Source organism: Callospermophilus lateralis, chromosome 6 (assembly GCF_048772815.1).
Source record: "Callospermophilus lateralis isolate mCalLat2 chromosome 6, mCalLat2.hap1, whole genome shotgun sequence".
NCBI classification, from domain to species: Eukaryota; Metazoa; Chordata; class Mammalia; order Rodentia; family Sciuridae; genus Callospermophilus; species Callospermophilus lateralis.
Genome location: NC_135310.1, coordinates 19,087,484 through 19,112,482, shown reverse-complemented (window position 1 = coordinate 19,112,482; position 24,999 = coordinate 19,087,484). Strand labels below are relative to the sequence as shown.

General features: G+C 33.7%; 1 protein-coding gene across 4 annotated transcripts in view; it reads left to right on the top strand.

Annotated features, from left to right (window-relative positions):
- Tab2 (TGF-beta activated kinase 1 (MAP3K7) binding protein 2) overlaps positions 1-22,646 on the top strand; it is a 75,915-nt gene extending 53,269 nt beyond the window's left edge. For 3 of the 4 annotated variants that reach the window (XM_076858156.2, XM_076858154.2, XM_076858153.1), the window contains 4 exons: positions 14,173-14,333; positions 14,548-14,641; positions 15,745-15,825; positions 20,679-22,646. In XM_076858156.2, coding sequence (XP_076714271.1) covers positions 14,173-14,333; positions 14,548-14,641; positions 15,745-15,825; positions 20,679-20,821 — 479 coding nt within the window. In that variant the 3' untranslated portion in view covers positions 20,822-22,646. The remainder of the gene's footprint in view (positions 1-14,172; positions 14,334-14,547; positions 14,642-15,744; positions 15,826-20,678) is intronic. The other variant, XM_076858155.1, reaches the window with a different exon arrangement.
- The last annotated feature ends 2,353 nt before the right edge of the window (positions 22,647-24,999 follow it).

Genomic DNA, 24,999 nt, shown 5'->3' with positions numbered 1-24,999 from the left:
CCACAATATTCTTCTATTTAAGGAGACTTAATATAATGCTAAAGGTGACACACATTCATTGAGCAAGATATTTCTTTATAAAGAAAATATAATTTAAATTAGTTCAGACTTCTAAATTTTTACTTTGTTTACCTTTTTTTTTTTTTTTTTTTTTTTTTGGTAGTTGTAAATGGACAGAATGCCTTTATTTGTTTTTATGTGTTGCTGAGGATCAAAACCCAGTGCCTCACACATGGTAGGCAAGCACTCTGCTACTGAGCTACAGCCCCAACCCCACTTTGTTTATCTTTATACATCTCTTATTCAAAATGCCTTTTGGTAGAGCTCTATGTTGACATTGAAATCACATTGTTAAATAGTAAACTCAGTAGTTAAGATTGAGATCAAACTGCTTATGTATTTTTTTTTCCCAAAATTAACCCTACTACTTGCCAATTCTTCCCAGTCTTAAAACTGACTGCCTTTTTAAGTTGAGGTGAATCTCATAGTTGGAAGAGACTTTAAGGGTCATGTACAATTCTGTACCAAAAGTTATTCAGTCCACTTAGCATTTCAACGCTCAGTCCTGCAGGATTGCTACCAAGGGTAAATCCATTCTGTACTTGAATACCTGTAAGAAACACGCTGCCTCCTAAAGTAATACATTCTATTTTTGGAGAAATCTATCTACTAGCAAGTAAGTTCTTAAATTACTAAGCCAATATAATTAAAAATCATTAGGAAGGGGCTGGGGATGTGGCTCAAGCGGTAGCGCGCTCGCCTGGCATGCGTGCGTCCCGGGTTCGATCCTCAGCACCACATACAAAAACAAAGATGTTGTGTCCGCCAAAAACTAAAAAAAAAATATATAAAAAATTAAAAAAAAAAATCATTAGGAAGATAACATGTGCACATGGTAAAAGAAATTCTAACCAAAACAGGAAACTACAATAAAAGTGTGTCTCCTTTAACCCTTGAGTGTGCCTTCCCCTCATCCCCTATCTATTTAACTATCAGAGGTAATCTCTATTACCACTTCTTTTTTTTAAATTTATTTATTCTAACTTGTTACACATGACAGAATGCATTTCAATTCAAAATACACATATAGAGCACAATTTTTCATGTCTCTTGTTGTACACAAAGTAGTGTCACATATATGTACTTAGGATAATGATGTCCATCTCATTCCACCATCATTCTTACCCCTATGCTCTATTAGCACTTCTTAGTCCTCCTCTTTATATTCATTCGTGTGTACGAATATACTGATGTATGTACACATATGCGCTTCTTTTAGTGGGAACATACCATGTATATATACATAAATGTGGAATTATAGAGTTTCCCTCTCTCTGTAGGTGCCACATTCATGAATTTGGGCATCTGCACATTGAAAATTAATTATTCCTGTGATTATTGCATCTATACTGTACATATACAGATTTTTTTCTTTTCATTTTTCCCTAAACAGTGTAGTATAACAGTTTTTTATAGAACACATTGTATTAAGTATGACAAATAATCTAGAGTTGATTTATGAGAGGATATGTATGTGTTATAGGAAACACTATACCATTTTATATAAGGGACTTCTTAAGCATCCTCAGATTTGGGTATCCTTCAGGGGAAAGTTCATGGAACCAATCCCCAATAGATAATAAAGAGACAACTGAATGAACATCTCTACAATATGTCTAACATAGACATGGTTTTGAGTATGAGAACAAACGTTGCACATTTTTTTTGTTTAATGTAACTTAAGATCTTTGCATTTCAGCATATACAAATCTCTTTCATTTTTTTTCTTTTAAAAAAAATAGTCATTTTAAGAGCTTTATTGAGATACAGTTAATGTACTATGTACAGTTCACTCATACAGAGTTCAAGTCAGTGGTTTTTAGCACATTCAGTTATAAGTGCATCATCGCCACAGTCAATAGTAAATAAAACACTTTCATCACCTCAAAAAGAAGCCCCATACCCTGTAAGCTTTCACCACTCTCAGCCCAGACCACCACAAAAATACTTCCTGTCTCTCTAGCTTTCTGTATTCTGCTCATTTCATATAAGTAGATACATATACTATGTGGTCTTTTGTGACTAGATGTTTTCACTTAAGGTCATCCGTTTTGTAGCAAGTATTAGTACTTCATTCCTGTCAGATAAGATGCACACATACTGCATTTTGTTTATTTATCACTTGATGGACATTTTGGTATTTTTTTTACCTTTTGGCTACTACAAATAATTTTGCTATAAACATTTCTGTACAAGTTTTTGTGTTTCTCTTCTGCATATACCTATGAACAGAATGACTGAGTCATGTGATAATCTTATATTAACTGCTGGAATGGCCAGGTTGTTTTCCACAGAGATTGCCCGATTTTGCATTCCCACTAGCAGATTTGCTCTCTCCACATCCTCACCAACACTTCCTGTTATCAGATTTTGTGATTCTTGTCCTCCTAGTGCCTATGTAGTATTTCATTGTGGTTCTGATTTACATTTCCCTAATGGCTAATGGTCTTGAGTATCATTGTCATGTGCTTATTGGCTGTTTGTGTTTTTTCTTTGAAGAAATGTCTATTTATATCCTTTGCCTCTTTTTATTTGGGTGATCTGGAGTTTTATTATTGAGTTGTATTAGTTGTTTGTATATCCTAGAAGTAAACTTCTTGTATGATTTGCAATTATTGTCCCATTCTGAGTTGTCTTTTCACACTCTTAATGACGCCCTTTAAGCCGAAAAGTCTTTTATTTTGCTGAAGTCCCATTCGTGTACTTTTGTTGGTCATGCTTTTTGTGTCTTAATCTCTGGTGTCTCCTTAAGAATTACAACTTTAGCTCTTATGTTTTCTTCTTTCATCTATTTTGAGTGAATTTCTGTATAATGGCATGAGCTAAGAACCAAGTATTTGTTGAAATTTTCTTTCCTCTTTGAATGATTTTGGAACCCCTGAAGATGATCAGTTGACTGTAAACACATGGGTTTATTTTTGGACTCTCAATATTTTCCATTGATCTGTATGTTCCTCATTCTGGTACTACAGTCTTAATTACCCTTGCTTTATAGTAAATTTTGAAATTTGGTTGTGATTTCTTCTACTTCATTCTTTTTCAAGATGGATTTGGCTATTTGTAATCTTTTGTAATTACATATAAATTTTAGAAGACGTTACAACTTTTAAATGAGGTTCTAATAGGGATTACTTTTAAAATATTTTTATATATATTTGCTATGTTTTAAATGCACAGAAAACTAAAGGCTATATGATGAAAAGGTCCCCTCACCAGAGATAAGCAGTGGCTGGTCACAATCCTTTCATTATGGGTTTGTCTAGAAATTGAAATTATCAAGTGGAAATTGAAATTATCAAGTGTCTATGTATTTTAGGCTAATGAAATAGTGTTTTACTTTCTGTGTTTTGTTTTTGTCTTCATGTTTTTAAGAGAATGTAGATCAACAAGTTCAGCTCTGCGTTTTTAGAAATGACTGCAATAGTGTTGTACCATGATATCTAACCAGTTTTTTCTTAATGATCCTTAAGATAGTTGCTAATCTAGCTTTCACAAATAGTACTGTAATAAAAATCCTCATGTATATACATTTGTGCCCATATCCAAGTATGTCAGCAGAATAGCTTACTGTGCCCAAGCATATGTACATTTTTAATTTTGAGAGATTTATCATTTAGGCTTGGTTATAATGCAGTAACAAATTGTATCCTTAAAACACCAAAGGCTTATTTCTAGTTCACACTTCTTGTCCATTACAGATTAGGTAGTGGACTCTATTCTGCATTTATCCTTACCCAAGGATCCAGGTTAAGGGAATATCTATCTGGGCTTCCATGACAAAGGAGATCTAGCAGATCAGCAGTGCTTCCCTAGGCTTCTGTCTCTCTGCATGTTATTCTTTGGATAAAACAAGGCCCATAGCCACACCTAATTCAGAGGCAGTGCCACATACCTAGGAGAAGAATAACCAGGAATATTTAGTGAAGGATGCCAGTGACTGCCACAATAAACATTGCCAGATTCAATTTGAGGCTCTCTCTATAGAACATTGTACCAATTTATATTCCCATAAACAGATGATTGAAAAAATACACCTCTGTCAGTCAACTAGGTAAAAATGTGCTTTTTTTTTTTAATTTAAATATGAGGTTGAACATTGTTCCTTGTTTTCTTAAAGTAGTTGTATTTCTTATATTGTAAACTTGCCTGTTTTTGTAGGATGTTTACTCCATTTTCCTAATTTGTAATTACTTTTAACTTGGTCAATAAAATTTTTTGTTTTATACATTTTTTACTTTTGTATATTCAAACTTATTGGTCTTTTTTCCTTATGGCCTCTGGGTTTTGTCTCTTATTTAGAAAACGTCTTCCTATTCCTAGATTTGGAAAAAAAGAATAGAAATCTTGTGCTATACTTTCATTTTAGTTATACTATTGCTCCTTGGACTGCATTCAACTGGTCTATGGCATCCCATCACAAACTTGAAAGTAGCTTACCATTATCCCCTTTGAAAATATAAATCTATAAGTGTTCAGAATTTCTAAAGATATTTGAGAACAGTGTATCTTAATGCTGTAAGATTATTTGCAAAGTCGTAATTATGTACAAATAAATACAAATAAATTATTATCTAGCAAGAAGCCCCACCAGTTCTGTTTAAAGGACCAATGCTTGTCTTTCTAACTTATTTATACATGTAAATATATATAAATAATTTAAATGTATTTAGAGATTAAGCATCATTTCTCAGTTCTGTACATAGTTCATACATCTCTTCTCCAATTATATGCCCAGTTGTAGCACTGTTGCAATACCTAATTTCAACTTACTCTTAAAAATGGAAAAATAGATGCAAACAGAATGCTATTTAAAAGAGTAATTGCCCATCTTTGAATCTTTTGTGATTCAGTCATCAGGTAAATGACCAGTAATACAGTAGTTTATAAAACAGATATGATCCCTGCTGTCAACAAAATTATACTGTAGAAAAATATGGATTTTAGAGGCTGACATTGTACTTCCTTAAGTGTGATAACTTAGGCATGTCTGAAGCATATTCCCGAGTTAGGCATGTAAAATCATGACAGACAAAAACCTAAAAGTACTAGAAATAAGTACTGATATGTTTTTCAATGGCAGAGTTTTCTTATTTCCTTTTAAATAAGCCTGAAATCTTTGTGTACATCAGTTCCTGATACACTGTACAGTAGCATAGGTATTTCTTTAATAAGCATATTCTATTCTCTTGTGTTTTTGTTTATAAGCTTCTGGAGAAATTAGACATTATTTATACTATAAAGTGCCTAAAATTATTAACACTAACATCATCTGGAACTTTCAGTATGTTTTTCTAGTTTTGAGTAAAATGAGTAAACTTGTCTCCGTTGTTCATTAGAAGCTGACAAAAGTGGGGTCAAGACTAAGCTTTTTATATAAAACATCTGTAATACCTCAAGGAGTGGTTTAAGAGCCCTGGTACTTAAATTCAGGAAAATTCAGTTATCAACCACAAGAGGGAGCTGCATGCTTTAATTACTTATATCCATTAATTTTGACTAAAAAGATTTAAAGACACTGAATATGTTTTCTCTATCTATAATTCCTCATTTTCATCTATTTAGGAAGATAAAAGTTTAGAAAACTAAATAAAGAAATATATTATTGAGATATTAAATACACCACTAGGACTAGCATATAAAGAAGCCACTGATATGCAATGTCATCAACCTAAAAGTATTGCCATATTTTACAGTGTATTAGTAAATCAAGTGAAAAAAAATTAAGCTAAACTTTAAGGAGGCTTTAAATATCAAGGTTTTTTTTTCAACAATATTTCTATTTACTACCCATTAAAAGTCAAAATGTTAAGCCAGGCATGATGGTATATGCCTGTAACCCCAGCTACTCAAAAAAGAGACTTGATGCCAGCCTGGGCAACATAGTGACACTCCATCTCCAAAAGAAAAAGAAACAGCAAATCATTATCACTATTTTATATTTAATAAACATTTAGTGCCTGTAGCTTTCAAGGTAATAACGTATAAGGTGTTGAAATAGTTTGTTTCCATAACTTTATCTTTGTTCACACTTCATTCATGGTATTAATTAATAATTAATTAATTATTTTGAATTATTAATTTCTTTTGAATGAATAGTGAAAAAATAACTTAAGCCTCATTACTATTCAAATTATATTGAATTCCAGAATAGTGGAAACTTAATGTATTTTAAGGTATACTATTTTATAGACATATTGATGTATATTCAATATACAAGGTATATTATTTATATGTAATTACATTATATGTATTATAAAATATAAATAGATACAGAGAGAGCTTCAGTACAGCTTTTAAAATACATTGATACTGTTTAAACCTTTTTCTGCTAACTTCTTGCTAAGGTACAGAAAGCTTTTGCTGATAACACAGGCTACCCAGCATGTGGCATCTTTATTTTTACTTATATAATATATATTCAGAGTAGACAACATTGACATTTTGTTCATGATAATTTATGAACAACAGAAATTTATTATTCACAGTTGTGGAGGCTGGGAAGTTCAAGATCAAGGTACAAGCAGGCTCAATGTCCAGTGAGGTCCCATTACTCATAGATGCCTTCTGTGTGAAGTCCCTTTACTCATAGATGCCTTTGGTGTATCCTCACATGATGGAATGGGAAGAGCAAGCACTATCTTGGATGAGGGCGCTAACCCCATCCATGAGAGTACAGCCACGGTGACCTAATCACTTCCCAAAGGCACTTCATAATAGCACCATGGGGGATTATGTTTCTACATGTGAATTTGGGAAGAATACAAACATTCTGACCACAGCAATTATATAGCGTATTGATTTATAGGATGCTTATGAAGCCGGGAACTTACTGAAATTACATGTCTAATCATCATACTTGTAAATGTTTACAACAGAGCCAAGTAATTTATCTGTATTATATAGTTCTTTTTGATACAGCTTTCTGGGTTTTTATCACTCTTATAGTTACCATCTCTTAGATCTTATCTTCCTTCTTGGTTTATGCCTTCAGTTTGCTAGAACATCTCAAATATCTAATAAAAGACTTAGAATAAGTTATTTTTAAGTCCTAAATGTCTAAAAGTGCCCTCATATTTCTAGCTTGGTGTAGAATTCTTGGATGAAAATTTTTTCCACAGAACGTGCCACCAACTGCCCCTGTCAAGAGGAAATCTTATGTCAATGTGATTCTTGTGCCTTTGTAACCTATTTCTTTTCTTTCTGGAAATACTTAAGATCTTCCTTTTGTCCTAGTAGTCTGAAACTCTACATGTTATGTTTAAGCTTATGTCTCTCTCTCTCTTTTTTTTTTTTTTTTTTAAACCATCTCATCCCACATTCTGTGGACTCCTCCTATTCAAAAGCTAGCACCTCTCCCTTCAGCCCTGCAAAATTCTTTTCTGGTCCTCATTAGTTTCCATGCTTTCTCTTTATAGAACCTTGCTTCTTCAGCAGTTTAAATTCCTGAACCAACTTTCTATTTATTTCTTATTCTCATATCCTCAATATAGTGTACCTTTGTCTACTTTACATTTTAGGAAATTCCCTTAATATTTGTTCCAGCCCATGTATGAAATTTTCATTTCAGCATTAATGTTTTTAATTTCTGAGTGCTAGTTCTGATTCTTTTTCATGACAGTTGTTTTATGATGGGTATAATATTATTTCTCATTTCTTAAAGACAGTAATTAGAATTTAAGTTCTCATCTCTCTACTCAGTTATCTCCAGTTAATCTGGTTTAGTTTTTCTCACTGTTCATTCAGTTCTTTCATGCATCAGACGTTCCTCAAATGTGTTGTGATACTTGGCAGATGGTTCATATTTAAGAGGGAAGTGTCGTGAAGGCTGGCTGAGAGCCCTATATATGAAAGTGAGACTTAGCACTTGACAGACTGCTTTGTGCTGAATAGGTAAGTTTCTGCAGGGCAGGTTTGCTCACTGCTCTTTGTAGCAGCCCACTTGTCCACAAGACTGTAGGTTTCTCTGTTCTTCTTCATTAGTCTATGTCATTTCATCTGCTTTTAGTGTTCTAGAAACTTGTTGAAATCTGTTGTCCATTAATTGCCTTCTTCCTGTTCTTTATTGTTGGATTATACCAGTTTTATTCCTCTTGTCATTTTCATGGGCTTTCAGGAAACAGAAAATTCTTGAAGTACAGTGTGCAGTCAACCATCTTTAAAGTCATGGCTAATATAATTCCATCTTTATAGCTTAGCTTTTTAAGTTAGTATTAATCTATGTAAATAAAAGGAATGGAGAAAATTTTCCCTCACTGAAGTTCTACAACAAATTTTTTTTTCTCTTCTTTTTTTTTCTTTTTTATTGGTTGTTCAAAACATTACAAAGCTCATGATATATCATCTTTCATACATTTGACTCAATTGGGTTTTGAACTCCCATTTTTACCCCAAATACAAATTGCAGAATCACATTGGTTACACACTCACCTTTTTACATAATTGCATATTAGTGACTGTACAACAAATTTTTCTCATGTGTAATTAGTAGATGTTCAAGAGCCTGGTTCATCACGATATGTGGTTAGAATTATTTCATTTAAAACAGTTTCTTTATGTGCCCCCCCCAAAAAAAAAGGAAGCCCTGAGAAGTAATTTTCTCAAGTCTCTATTCACAGTCATTTTCCATAACAGTGATGAAAATTTCTAACCTCCCTCAGCAACTGTAGTTCTCTACAGTTGCTCTCTACAGCCCCCAAACATCTACTTCTTTTTTACCCTGGAAGTATAATTGTGTTTCTCTCTGGTCCTTTGGTGGAAGCTGATTAGAACAGAAGTGTCTTTACTATAATTATCCTTCTTCAGAATAAAGCTGACAATACTGTTTCATAACGTACAGGGATTGGGTAATATTTTGTACAACAGAGATTAAAATTGCAGAAATCACAGCTAAAGAAGAAAGTTTAGCTTTAGCTGAATTTTCATAATTATTTTAGAAATTCACATTAACCTCCTTTTCTTCTTTGTAGTTTATCTTCCTCAGATTCCTATCTAAAAACCCCAACCTATAAGTGAAAAGTAATTAGAGGCATAAAGAATTGCTAAGAAATTGCCCTTTTATACTGTGTTCATATCACATTTAGCTTGTTTATAACTAAGAAACATACTTAAGAGATCTAAACCGAGTATGTCATTTATAAGTAATATAGTCTTTGTAACTAAAATTTTGTTAAAACTGGAAAGAAGTACCTCTTAAATAATTTTAAGACACTAGAGTTGCAATATTTTACTTTAGAACCTCAGACTTATCATAGCCAAATCTTTAGCCATTGCAAAAACTTCTCTCTTTATGAATTACCAAGGATGCAGTATTTTCTGTTTCAGAAATGTTCTGAAGAATTTGCTGTTTAATTTCAAAACCATTTCCTTCATAGCTATACCTGTAGCAACTATGGCTCTGTGTTAGTCAGTTTTCCATTGATAAGACAAAATACCTGAGAAAAACAAGTTGCAGGGGGAAAATTTTATTTTGGCTCACAGTTTCAGAGGTTTCAGTCCATGGTGGTTGGTTGGTTCCATTGGCTTGTGGTGAGGCAAAACATCATGGCAGGAATGGCAGAGCAACGCTGCTCAGTTAGTGTGGTCATAAAGCAGAGCTGGGGTTGTGGCTCATCATTAGAGAGCTTGCCTAGTACATGCGCGCCCTGGGTTCAGTCTCCAAGGTCACAACCCTTCATCTAAGTCTCACCTCCTGCTGTCTCCACCACTTCCTACAGTTCATTCAGCCATGCTGAATTGATCCTTTCATGAGGTTAGTGACTCCTAAAAGCCCCATATCTGAACATTATTGCATTAGGGACCTTGCCTTCAACACATGAGTCTTTGCTGGACATTCCAGATCCAAATCATAACAGGCTACTTCAATTTTAAATCTTTAAATCAGATTTTTGCCCACTGTTAAAAGTTAATATTGGCCTTCTCTGTAGCTCAACCTGGTTTACTTCCTATTAAGATAGAAACATTAAAAATACCAGATTGGGAATTATGAGAGGAGCTGTGACTAAAAGAATCCTGGAATTTATGCTTTATGATGCACTATTGGAAAATAAATTAGAATATCTTTTTTGATTTTCCATTTAGAAAATGAGAATCATGTATTAACATTTTTTCCCTTTCAGCATTAAGAACCTCGTAGTCTCATAAAGCATTTTATCCTAAAGTCAAATTTATTTTCTAAAAGAGGTATTTCTGAAGTGAATAGACTAACTTTATTTCAGTTTATTTTTGCCTGATTTATCTATATTAAATATACCCAGCTACTCAGGAGGCTGGGGCGGGAGGATCTCAAGTTCAAGGCAACCTTAGCAATTATCAAGACCCTGTCCAAAATAAAAAAAAAATTAAAAGGACTGAGGATGTAGCTCAGTGATAGAGCACTCACCTAGTATACATGAACTCTCCTGGGTTCAATCCCCGGTACCACAAAGGGAAAAAAGAATCTCTAGCAGCATACAAGATTTTTTCTCTGTCTTTGGTTTTAGGTAGTTTGACTAGGATGTGTCATAAGTATTTTCTCTAGTCTTAATATTATTTGGCTATCTGGGCCTCTTGGATCTATAATTCATTGTTTCATTAACTTTTTTTTTTTTTTTTTTTTTTGGTGGTGCTGGGGATTGAACCCAATGCCTTGAGCTTGCAAGGCAAGCACCCTACCAACTTAGCTATAGCCCCAGCCCTCAAATTTTTTTTTTTTTTTTTTTTTTTTTTGAGGTGTAGATGAACACAATGTCTTTATTTATTTATTTTTATTTGGTGTTGAGGATAAAACCCAGTGCCTCATACGTGTGAGGCAGGTGCTCTACCACTGAAATATTTTTTCTGTCTTGTTTTTCTTTTCTTCCTTGCCAATTACACACATGCTTTTCATGTTGTCCTACAACTCCTGAATTCTTTGTTCTTTTCCACGTTTTTCTTTGTGTTAAATATGGGTCATTTCTGTCTTCACATTCACATTCTATCACCACAGAACTGGAGTGCCATGTGCTAATAAGCCTGTTAAAGGAATTCTTATCTCTGCTCCTGTATTTTTTATTTCTAGCATTTGATTCATTTGCAGTTTCTACCATCTCAAATTGTGCTTCTTTGTCTGCACATTGTCCACCTTTTAAATTCAACCCTTTAGCCTATTAGAGACTTCCAGCATCTGGCCCATCTTGAGAATGGTTCTGTTGGTTGCATTTTTTCTGGATAATGAGTTGGGCTTTTCTCGTGCTTTTATGTGTATCTTATAAATTTTTGTCAAATATCAAATGTTGTGTGGAAATAAATAGAAGGGAATCATATTATCACCCAGAAGTGGGGACACTTCTTTTTCTTAGGTTATTGGGGTTTGGCTTTTGTCCTTGCCTTCAGTGCACCACAGTCCTCAGACCTCCAACAATTGGCTACTCTCACTTTGTGCCTGTGAGAGGGTGCTTGAAGTACAAGGTTCTTACTTTAATCCTTTTATTTTATACCTTTTTGTGCATTGATGTGGTCTTCATTTTATTCAGAATCTTTTCAATAAGGTCAGCAAGGCACTATGTGGTCTGGTACAGGGTCAAATAGTAAATTATTTAGAATTTTGCAGGCCACATAGTTTCTGTCAGAACAACTCAAGTGCTATTATAACAGGAAAAACTCATAACCATTAAGTAAACAAATGAGTAAGGCTGATTCCAACAAAACTTTCTTCACAAAACAGGCCAGATTTGTCCTGTATAATTCACTGACCACTTATGCAGTCTTGTTCTTACCCTCCTCCCAGCCTCTCCTACCATTGTAGTGTGCACCCCACCAGGGCAGAGGCTTTTGCCTCATTTCCCAAATGGCCAACGATGGCATCTGACACATAATGGGCTGTCAATTTATTAAGAAGAATGGATGAGTGAACTATATTTGGAATGTTTGCTTATAAATAGCATGTAACTGAATTTTTAAAATATGGTGTGCTGATCTCTTGTGATTCAACCAATACTTTCAAGTGGGTTGCTTTTGTTGTGATTACTAATAAAATTGGAATTGCTTCTGTCAGCTTTTTGGTTTTGTTTTCTATTTTTTTCCTTTAAACCTCCTTACTTGCTCTTTAGGCTTAATCACATTTTCTCTCTTTCTCTTTGTTCTGTCACTGAATTTAGAAACTAAACAAAACTAAACATTCTTATTACTGTTTAGAAACTACATTTTAATATAGAAGCTGTATATTTAATTCAGAAACTAACATGTGTATTTGTCTTAGCGGCATTTGAGGATACTCCTCTGAACAGTTGGAAGACCTTAGCATACTTTCTAATTTTTCATACTTCCAATTTCTTGTTATTCTTTTCTAAGATTTTAGTTTCACTTTCCCTTAGACCGTCTCAGTCATTCCCCACATCCAACATGGTTTTTTTCCTCTTTGATAGATTTACTCAGATATCTTACTTCATCCCTTTGTATTTCATCATCATCTTAACAAAAAGCATTCTAAGTAGTTATTTCAACAGGCATCTATCATTGATGAAATCACCCAGACTTTGAAAGTGTCTTAATCATCTGTATTCTTAGATGAGCAAATTATTCCATTATTTTCTGGAATTTGTTATTTTCTTCTATTTGGGAACATTTTCAGCTAGTATCTCTTCACATCTTGCCTCTTTATTTTCTTCTGGTATTCCTTTTTAGATGTACAGTCATGGGTCACTTAATGATAGTGATAGGTTCTGAAAATATGTCATTAGCTGATTTTTCTCATCCTGCAAACATCCTAAAATGTATTTAGACAAACCTCAATGCTATTACCTCCTACATACCTGAACTGTGTGGTACAGCCTGTAACTCCTAAGCTGCAAACCTTTACTGAAAACTGTAGGTAATTGTAAAACACTGGTAGGTATCTGTGTATCTAAATCTATCTAAGCATAGAAAAGACACAGTAAAAGTGTTAGGCAGTAGGAATTTTAGAGTTCCATTATAATGTTTTGGGTCTGCTTTTGTGTATGCAGGCTGTCATTGACCCAAATGTCAATATATAGTATATGACTGTATGTGAGATCCTTTAACTCCTCCTTCATGTTTTCTAGTGCTATATGTACATTCTGGGTAAAATTCTTAGATTGATCTTATAGGTCACCAACTGTGTCTTTGACTATTAATCTTCTATTTAATCTTTTTTACTTTTTTCATTTCAAATCACTTTATTTCTAGAGATTTAAGGTATTTTTTTCACATCTGCCTATTTCCTCAAGATAGAATCACCCTAAGCTATCTCATTCAAGTACCTTTATTTCCAATCCAGTATACTAAAGGATGAAAGGATGAGGGTTCAGTTGTCCAGAGATGGATCAAAAAGACATACCCCTGTTTTCAAGGCTTAATAAGGTTTCTCAGGGAGTTCATAGTTCAAGATTGATTGCTTATTTTGTTTCTTTTAAAAATCTTGGGAACTGGGGATGTAGCTCAATGGTAGAGTGCTTATCTAGTATGCGTGAAGCTCTGGGTTCAGTACCAAGTACTACAAACTGTGTGTGTATGTGTGTGTGTGTGTGTGTATAAAATATTTTCACAAAATATGGTCTGAGTGTAAGAAAATAAAAAGTAATTTCTCTAAATGGTATTATTTTTACTTTTCAATTTGAATACTTTAATGTTAACACTCAGATGGCTTGTAATCAGTCTTCCTCTTTTACTTGTTGCATATACCAACATGTATTCACCCTATTCCCACACTCCTTTCTAAAATATATATATAATTTTAATGTTAGAATATCTCATGCAAAAAACAAATATGTCACTCTGGAGTAAAAGGGCTTATCCTTTCCAAATGTCAGATGTGAATTAGATAACAATAAGTAGGTTAACTAGACTAGAATCTTTAGAAAAGTAATAGGCTAAAATCACTGTCTTCGGCCATAAAGTGGATTTAATCCAAATCCTAAAATTTTTTTAAATAAAGTGACATTTGTTTAAATAATTAAAACAATTATTTTTGGAATTTTAAATGTTTAATCTCAAAATATTTTGTTTTAATGTAGTTTGGGGATTCTTGACAGTTCCTGTTTGGCACAGAAATATTAATTTGTGTTCTTTTCCCAAGTCTGCTTAAAGGTTAACTGACTGAAGTAGGTGGGTCCTCATGTTTACTAATATGTATTGCAGCTCTGTTGGTACACCAGAAGGCCAGAATGGAACGACTTCAAAGAGAACTTGAGATTCAAAAGAAAAAGCTGGATAAACTAAAATCTGAGGTCAATGAAATGGAAAATAATCTAACTCGAAGGCGCCTGAAAAGATCAAATTCCATATCCCAAATACCTTCGGTAAGTCATATGTAACTGTGGTGACCTCTGTGCTTGAACCTGAGAATAGGCTGTATGTCATAATGTCAAAAGACTTGATGTAGTTTTCTACAAATGTTCTTAAATTCATACTTGGTTTTCTGTCCTTACCTTCCCCTGACAAAAACTCCATTCTTTCTTAACTAATTACATGAGATTTCAATGCAAATCTTTCTGACATGGAATTATTTTTCAGCTCGAAGAAATGCAGCAGTTGAGAAGTTGTAATAGACAACTCCAGATTGACATTGACTGCTTAACCAAAGAAATTGATCTTTTTCAAGCCCGAGGTAAAGTTCAGTGCATACTCAGCTGAAATTCATTGAATTAATCTGCCAACTCTTTTCCTGTGGCTGAGAACGAACTCATCGGTCATAATTTAGTACCTCAGTTTGGAGCCAGTTGATAATGCTAAAGAAACATTAGATTTTTATTGCCTCTTGCCCCCCAAAATAAGTACATACTTGGTTCAGAAGTCACTTGATACACTTTATATACTTCAGATCCACTTTTGGTCAGATGTATTGCTTTTGTGTGTGTAGAATCTTTTGTGATGTTTATTAATTAACAGATGTATCCATGCAACTGTTTCGTTTTTGTCCTTTCAAGAATTATGCATTCCCATCTCAATGGCACTGCCTTAATTGAAAAAAATAGAGAAGATGATGAAAGTAAGGTTATACATTTGTAGGTCAATGATAGCTTTTTATAATTCTGAAATTGGGGAAATAATAGAAATATATAAAATAGAAAATAATAGGGAAAGGAAGGAAATTAATAAAAAAGAAATCCTCAGTCTTACTTTGGAGTGCCTTCCAACATTCATTAAACTGAAAGATGATTGATTTTACTTAAATTTAAAAAAATGTATATATTGGTAAGCTGTTTATCTTGAAACATTCATAGAAAAATGCCGCAGTTTAAACTTTGAAGAAAAGAAATGGCTAGTCTAGACTACAATCCTTGACGTTGTTCATGTAGTAAAAAATTTGAACCATTATATCACATTAGCACAAGATTTTTATACTTACTTGGGGCCAGGTTCTGTAGTTGTTCAAGTCCATGCTTGATAATTTAAAGTTATTTTTTAAATTTTATGTTATTTTCATTTGTAACATAGAACAGGGGTCACTTCTAATTCTTTCTTACCATCTTTAGTTTGACTTTTTCCCCAGTTTAACACTTATCTCTGTGTATGAATGCTATATTATACCTATATTTTGAAATATGTTTTTGAAATCTTACATATAATTTGAGATAGAGATGAAGATAATGAAAAGCATTTCTTTGGTTTTATACTGTAGCATTTTTAGAAAGAAATGCTTGCTTTAAAAAATAAAATAAGTATTTTTGGACTATAAACATTGATATATTTACTTTTTATATATTTCAGGACCACATTTTAACCCCAGCGCTATTCATAACTTTTATGACAATATTGGATTTGTAGGTCCTGTGCCACCAAAACCCAAAGGTTAGTGTATCCATTAAGTGTGAAAACTGTTAATTTTGAAAAGCAAAATCTTAGAAACTTTTTATTTTTAACAACCTTCCACTCTAGAAGTACTTCAAACTTTGGCATTCTTGGGTGGATTTATTAGGAAGATGTTTGTTTATTTTCATTTATATGCTGGGGGCTGGGGAGGATGCAAAGGTGTAATGTATTTAGCTTCTTAAAAGTAATAGATGTGAGCTGAGGTTGTGGCTCCTGTTGTAACAAGAGCGCTTGCCTGGCCTGTGTAAGGCACTGGGTTTGATTCTCAGTACTGCATATAAATAAAGATCCATCAACAACTAAAAAAAAATAATAAAAAAGTAAAAAAATAGCCATACATGTGACCTTAGAGATTACTTGTATTCCCAAAATAGCAAGTCTTGGTTTTAAAATAAATTATCAAGGGCAAAAATTTGTATTCTTTCAATTTAGATAAATGATGACACTTTTAGGGAAGTTTATTTTTTCATAGTGTTCTATTTTATTTAATATTGATATGACTTTACGTAATCAAAATATCCTGAATTCCAGATGAATGGTTTTCAGAAAATGTTACCTGGTGTCATTTTACATCATTGATAGTCATAGAATATATGCATACCAAATTGACACATGTCAAAATGTGTCTGTATGTTTTGATCCAGGCATTAAAATAGTAAAGAAATGAAATCAAATGCATAATTCACACTATTGAAGGTAAATATGTAAACATATACATACATATAACATTACAATCATGGTATATAATTTACTTTAATATGAAAGTTAAAATATTAAAATTATATTAATGAATATACAGTATTTTTAAAAGCAAACTTTGACTATAAGAACACAAAATGACAGGATGAGGGTGCTGAAAGTATAGTATATATAGTATTTTGTATGCAATTGAAGTTAAGTTATCATCAACTTAAAATAGAAACGTATAGTTAAAAGATATTTTATGCAAGTGTCAAGCTAATGACAGAGAAGAACCCTTATATAGATACATAAAAGATAAAAATAAAAGCAAAGTATTCACTATTAAAAAATCATAAAAGGAAGATAGCAAAAGAGAAAAAGAGGAGCAAAAAGCTGCCAAATGTACTAGAAACAACAAAATGGTAATAAGTCTTCACTTAGCAATTATTGCCTTAAATGTGGAATAAAAGAAATTTTAAAAACAGGATCCAACAATGTGCTATCTATAAGAGACTTGTTTTATATTTAAAGGCATACATAGGCTGAAAGTGAAGGGATGGGAAAAGATTTTTCATGTAAATGGTAACCAAAAGAAATCATGAGTGGTTGTATCAGAAAAAAATAGATTTTTAAGTCTAAATATGTCTCTAAACACAAAGAAATCTTAATACATATAATTTTTACATATAAATTATAAAGGATCAATTCAAAAGGAAGGCACAAACAATATAGAACTGCCTACCCAATACCAAAAGAATATACATTTATCCCGAGGTCCCATGGAACATTCTCCAGGGTAGATCAACATGTTTGTTTACAAACTAAGTCAAATTTAAGAAGACTAGAATCATTCCAATTATCTTTTTCAACCACAGTGGAATGAAACTAGAAATCATTAACAAGAATACCAGAAAATTTGTGTAAATGTAAACAACACACTTTTGAACATCCATTGGATCTTTGAGGAAATGAAAAGGGAATTTAAGTAGTATCTTGAGAAAAACAAAAACAATATATCAAAACCTATGAGATCAAACAAAAATAATACAAAGAGGTAAGTTCAAAAAAAAAGAAGAAAGGCCACAAATAAATGATCTAACTTTATACTCAAGGAACTAGAGGAACAACAAACTAAACCCCAAGTTAGTAGAAGGAAGGGAATAATAGAGTAGCACAAAAATAAGAGAATTTTAAAACAATATAAAAATTAAGAAGCTAAACATTTTTTGAAAAAATACAGTTGACAAACTCATAGCTAAAGAGATTAAGAAAAACAGAAGATTCAAAATCAGAACTGAGAGAGAAGCCTCAAACATAAAACGATTATAAGGATCTACTATGTGTGTGTGTGTGTGTGTGTGTGTGTTTTTACACCAACAAACTCAATAACCTATAAATGGGTAAATCCCTAGAAATATATAACCTACCAAAACTGAAGAAGTAGTAGCCTGAACACAGTAACAAATAAGTAACTGTAATAAAATATCTCCTAATAACAACAACAACAAAAGCTCCAGACCAGATATAGATATCTTCATAAGTGACATACCTGCTGAACCATGAATGCATAAAATCTTCATTTAAAAAAAAAATTTTTTTTATAGTACTGAGACTCATGTATGCCAGGCAGTGCTCTTTTACTGAGCTACAATCCCCATCCTCATTAAAATAATGGCAAACCAAATTTAGTAACACACTGAAAGGATCATATTCCATGATTGAGATTGATCCCTAAGATGGAAGAATGAATGATTCATCCTACAGAAATCAGTGTGATACAACACATAGAAAGTAAAAGCTGTTGTGGTCAACTGAGTAGATGCATAAAAATTATTTGACCAAGTTCAACATCCATTGATGATTAAAACTCTTAACAAAATAGATGTAGAAGGAACTTAACATACTAAAGGCCATGTCTGAAAACACAGATAACATCATAGTCAGTGGGAGGAAATGGAAAGATGTTCACTACAAGAGCTAGTGCAAAGCAGGGATGCCTACTGTGTCTTCTCCTTTTTAACACAGTGTAAAGTCCTAACGAGAGCAATTAGAGAATAAAAATGAACAATAGATTTCCAAATCAAAAAAGAGAAAGTTAAATTCTGTTTGCAGCAGAATTGTATGGTGGTCACCCCTTATCTGCATTTGCTTTCATATTGGTTACCTTAGTCAACCATGTTCTGAAAAGCTATAAGTTTTAAATAACTTTTGTTGCAATATATTAGTATAATTATTCTATTATCAGTTATTGTTAATCTCTCATGATGCCTAATTTATAAATATAGGTATAGGTAAATTATAAATATAGGTATATATATATGCCTAATTTATAAACATGGTTTATAAATTAGGCATATATATTATGATTTCAGGCATCCCCTGGGGATCATTCAGTGTATTTCCCAAGGATAAAATAGGACAACAATATATGTAGAAAAGCCTAAAGATTCAACAACAACAACAAAAAAAAAAAAAACTAATAAAAGAATGTAGTAAAATTACAGATTCAAAATCAACGTACAAAAGTCAATTGGGGGGGCTAGGGTTGTGGATCAGTGGTAGAGTGCTTGCCTTGCACACATGAGGCACTGGGTTCAATCCTCAGCACCACATAAAGTAAATATATAAGTAAAATAAAAGTATTGTGTCCATGTTCAACTAAAAAATTTTTAAAAAATCAATTAGGGGTTGAGGTTGTGGCTCAGTGGCAGAGCACTTGCCTTGCACATATGAGGCACTGGGTTCGATCCTCAGCAACACATAAAAGATAAATAAACAAAATAAAGATATTGTGTCCATATATAACTAAAAAAACAATATTTAAAAAATATGAAAAGCTTATTTTAAAAAAAGAAAAAGAAATCAATTAGGTTTCTATACACAGTGAACTGTGAAAGGAAAATCAGGAAAACAATACCATTCACAGTAACAACACAAAGAATAAATACAAATAAAGAGGTGGAATGTTTATATACTAAAATTAAGAAGCACTGATGAAGGAAACTAATAAATACACATATGGAAAGCATCCTCCATTCACAGATCAGAGGAACTAATATTGTTCAAAATAACTCACAGATTAACTTTCAGGGTGCCAAAGGAACAACAGAAGACCCCATTATTTCAAAATAAATTACAAACCTACAATAACCAATATGGTACTGACATAAAAACAGATATGCAGACCAGTAGTAGAACAGAATAGAGAGCACAGAAATAAGTACATGCATCTGTGGTGAGCTTATCTTTGACAAGGTTACCAAAAACACAGAATGGGGGAATGATAGCCTCTTTAAAAAAATGATATTGGGAAAACAAATATCCACAAGTAGAAGCATGATATTGGAACCTTACCTCACACCATATACAAAAATTTACTCAAAATGGATTTAAGATTTAAACTTAAAGTCATAAAACTACTAGAAGAAAACATAGGGAAAAGACCTCTTGACATTGTTCTATACAATGATTTTTTTGGAAATGGCAACAAAAGCAAAAAATACATAAGTGGGAATGCATCATACTTAAGAGCTACTGCACAAAAAGGAAACTTTTCAACAAAATGAAAAGGCTACTACCTAAGGTCATTTCTGTTCCACCATAGTAAATGTGATTTTTAAAAAGTAAGAAAATTTGGTAGATGTTTTATGCTGATGTACTTCTTCAAGGTCTATTTTTGATACAGTTAAATAAGATAAGAAATTAGTTCTCCATATTTGATTTATGTTATCCAAGATTTATGTTTTCAGTAGATACAGAACATTTAATGGAAATACAAAGATGACTTCGGTGAGAAATGAGACGTAAATACGCTCAGTATTGCTTTGCAGTTGGACACTTTTACGATTTTAAGTGACATTACAGAAAGTTTGCTATTGGGTATCCTTTCTTCTGCTATAAATTGGGGGAATTGATGCTGTTTTCTCCCTTAAGGAGATGTGGGGGTGGTTCTATCATGTCCGTGTTGCTCTTCTGCAGAGGAGAAGTACCAGCTCAGTGAAGGTTGGAGTGGTCAAGCACGTGTCAGTTTCAGCTTCCTTTGATTAACAAACTGCTTCATGCAATGCAGTACAAATGGTATTTAGAGTTGCCAGTAATTTGTCAGACTTTGTAATCTTTGCCTTTAAAATAAATTTTTTTCTTTCTTACAGATCAAAGGTCTACCATCAAAACACCAAAGACTCAAGACGCAGACGACGATGAGGGGGCTCAGTGGAATTGCACTGCCTGTACTTTTTTGAACCATCCAGCCTTAATCCGCTGTGAACAGTGCGAGATGCCACGGCATTTCTGAGCCAGAAGGCCCTATGTCTTCTCTAAAACCACATCTAAAGTTCAAGAAACTAGTCTGTCATCGGGGCAACATTTCACTGCTACATAGGATTTTGTCAAATGGAAGGTGTGACAAGATGGTGTTGTGCTAATATTAAGTGTCAGCCCACAGAGCTAATAATACCTCAGTATAATGTCACAGGCAGTTGAAATCCATCACCTGAAAGGTAATCTGCTGAAAGACTTGGTTGCCTGCTGCCTGACCATGTACAGTGTTACCAGGAGCCCGTTACAGCTAATTCTCACTATGTTAATGCCAAGGTGTTCCCAGTACTTTTTCCCCTCGTGTCACTACTGAATTTTGACAGGAGGAAGAAATAGAATGATAGCTTTTTTATTTTTAAAGCTTTCAGTGAAACACTACATACAAGAGAAGGAACAAGGTTTAACTATTTAAAAACTGCAGCCGCATAGTGCCATTGGCTAGGGGAAGACCTTCACACATCTGTGGTACTCTTGGCCTTGTCTTTGTCTTCCCTGAAAGTGTCTCTGTGAAGCCAGAATCTAGGGTCTCAAGATGAAAAGGAAAGCAGCATGCGTTGTCTGTACAAACATGCAGTGAAATACCCCAAAGCTTTTCCTACTGTACAGATCTCTCGAGTCTGCTTTAAGTGATTTCTTCTTTATTATTTTCTTATATTTCTATATGTATAGTGTAATAGCCTTTTGTTAACTAATTTTCTTTTTTCCTTTTAGTGATTAAGCACGATCATGTCCCTTTTAAGCCTTACCTAAGAGAAGCAATGTCGTAAAATAAAAAAGCATTAATGAAATGAAACTATGCACAAAATAACTTTCCTCTACTTACCCTGTACTTTGCCCTCATGGGTGCCAATGTTCTGTGAAGACATACAGATGCTGCACAATGAACTGCAGAAGGTATTACAAGAATTATGTCAGTAGGTCACACTGTGTGCTGACTTTAGAAGTGGGGTGGCACAACATGGTGTTTTGTCTTCCATGGGGAAGCTTAAAACAGAAGGTATTTTAACCCACTCGCAAAGTGTGCCTCATCTGCTTGGTGCCCCACAGAACTTTCGCAGGAGATTTTTATCGGAAAAGTACAGTTTCAAAACCAGCAACAGCAGCAGTACCGACAGCCCTTTTATTTGGAAAGAAGTTTAAATGCTTTACTGTTGGGACAATCTGTTTCTAAACCTGACTTGGTGGCAGTAACGTGTATTTATAAAACAAGGCTATTCATATTTAGGACAACTGAAGAAAAGCTGGAAAAAAAGAAAAATAAGCAAACTTGAACACTGAAGCAACCTCAAGCATCTCTTTATTTTGATGATATATTTTTGTAAGGAAAATAAGTATTCAGATGATCAGGAATGTATATAACTCAATGGAATCAAGAAAAGATAACAGTATGCATTTAAAAAGAATTATGAAACTATATATCAGTGCTTAGAATGGGGCTAAGGGAAGTGCTGAAATACAGTAAAAGACAGGAGGTAATGTAGACTGTCACCCACTGTAAATGTTTGCAAGTGGCTGTTTTAAATAATCAGGATTATTACAGTGATCTCTATGAATGTCAAAGCCTCAGCTTCCAGGCTTTACATTATGTATATGGAAAGAAATATGACAATCCTAGGTAATTAGGCAGTAGACCCAGAGCCCTTACATTGGATGCATTTTGTTTTAAAAATAGGCCTTGTTTTTCAGCTTCATCTGCAGTTCTATGTGAAGATTGATAAATCAGTTTTTACTTGTTTTATTAATAAAACGTAATTTGGATATCTTGAGTTGATGGTTTTGTGATTTAGCTGGGTAAACTATCTTTGTAACAGATAAGTTATTTATAAAAATTAAAAAACTTATATTCTAATGTGGATTTTGTGCCTTGTTTTTAAAGTTTGTGGGACAGGAAATAATTTGTACCCCAACAGAACATTTAATTGTTAATTGAGATCAGGAAAAAAATTTTAAAATAACCTTCACCCTCTGGAGTCCTCTCAGGACACCAGGTGTTCAGAAGCTACATGGCTTGGATTCTTTTTGTCAGTTTCCCCAGGCTGCTTGTTAACTGATAGCAACCAGATTTCAGCTAAGCCAGAACAAAGTGGATGTAGCTTTTTTTAATAATGTGTTTATAACTTTCTGTTTTTAAATTTTTGAAAATTTACCCCATTGTTGAAAACAAGCATGATTTCTTGGACCATTTATGCTGGGTTGTCAAATGGTTGATACTGGCTCTATCAGTATCATGGCACAGTTTTTATGAGCTTACAGAGAATTAGGTAGCATTTGCTGGTCTCTGTGATGTAGCTGTACCAAGGCCTGCCTCAAGTTGCCGTTTAACCTAGTAGGAAAGAGGGCCAGACATGGTGACGCATGTTTGTAATTCCAGCAGTTTGGGAGGGTGAGGCAGGAGGATCACAAGATGGAGACCAACCTCAGCAACTAAGCAAGTCCCTAAGGACTTAGCAAGACTTTGTCTCAAAATTAAAAGGGCTGGGATTGTGGCTCAGTGGCTGAGCGCCCTTGGGTTCAATCCCTGGTACCAAAAAAAACTAGTATGAAAGAAATTTTCTTTATTTTTTTTTTTTATGTGTGTGTAGTTGTAGATGGACAGAATGCCTTTACTCTATTTGTTTATTTACTTTTAAATGACAAACCTGAATCATTCTACAACCTAAAATTGATTATGAGAGGAATTGAAATTATATGGAAAATTATGTCCATAGATATTCCAAAACTATATTAGCTATTAACTTTAACCTGATATTTTTGTCCAAGTATTTATAATAGCAAAATTAACGGACATTTCATCAGTTTTCTCTAGCCCAGTTTAATATCAGTGAAAAATTCTAGGGAGCAATGATAGGTTTAAGAGGTGAATAGTGGGGACTGGGGATGTAGCTCAGTGGTAAAACACTTGCCTAGCATGTGTGAGGCCCTGAGTTCAATCCCCAGACTGAAGAAAAAAAAAAAAATGAATAGTGTAAGATATACTGTTCAGTTCATGGGTGGTTGAAGTGGGCATGTTGCCTTAGAAAATAATATTAAGTCTGTTGGCACTAAAGGCTGTTCCAGATTTACTGGCTGCACACTGGGTATTAGCATATAATATATGTTATGCATTAGCATATTAGCATTTTAATTTTTATTGCTTCCACCTGAAAACACAATTAGGCAATTGAGAGAAATCTCTCTTCTAAAGAAAACAGGATTTCAGAGCTTGGTATTTATTAAGTCAGGTTTTCCCCATCGGAGTGTGGTAGACTGGTTTAGGAAATGGAAGATTGAATCCTTTGAGCCAGCCCCTTCTCTCTGTCACTAGAGTTCCTCACTAGGAACTGTATTGACCTGAAACCATGGGTCATGTTTTTGTTTAACAAATAAAAAATTTGTAGGACTGGGTTGAGGTGTTTTTCTCAACAGAATTAACAGGTAAGTTTACTCTTTATTTTTCTGAATTTGGGAACATCTCGAATCAGAATTTGGTGTTTCAATCACTGAAATTGAATTTTCTTCCCTTTGATTGTCAAAGGTGGGTTGCTTTGCAGAGTTTAAAAGGCTATCAAAGGCCAACCTGAAGATCAAGTGTGTTTGTTCTGTTGCTTATCCACCTATCTACAAAGTGTACATTTTAGGGAATATAACTGTTTCTCAAGGAAGATAAACACTTCACTTGAAGGACTTACCTAGTGTTTGCACACCTGCATATTTTTATTAAGCCTAAAATTGGTCTGAGGTCCTCTCAGTCTAATGCCTCCTTCCTTCAGATCCTCTTTACCTCCTTCCTTTTCTGAGGACAGCCTTCCTCTGACCCAATCTATATACTAAAGAACCATTACAACTTATTAATATTTGTTCCAAAAGTGTTGTTATTCCTCATGGCACTGTGGAAATGTTTTTAAAAAGAAAAAACTGACTCCCACCTCCCTGCCCAGGCATCTGTCATTAGAATGTTTGTGCCTTTTACACAGCTTACTCTCCTTACTCCTTCCCTACAAGGATTAAACTAAAGTTGAAGATCATGAGGACTTTCCAAACCACCTTCTCTTGCAGCAGTTGCGATTTTCTTCCCCCTTGACAGTCCATACAACCTCGACTTCTATTTGTATATTCCTGACAAAGTGGATATTTTATTCCTTTGGGTCCCCACAGTAAATATCCTCTTACTGTACT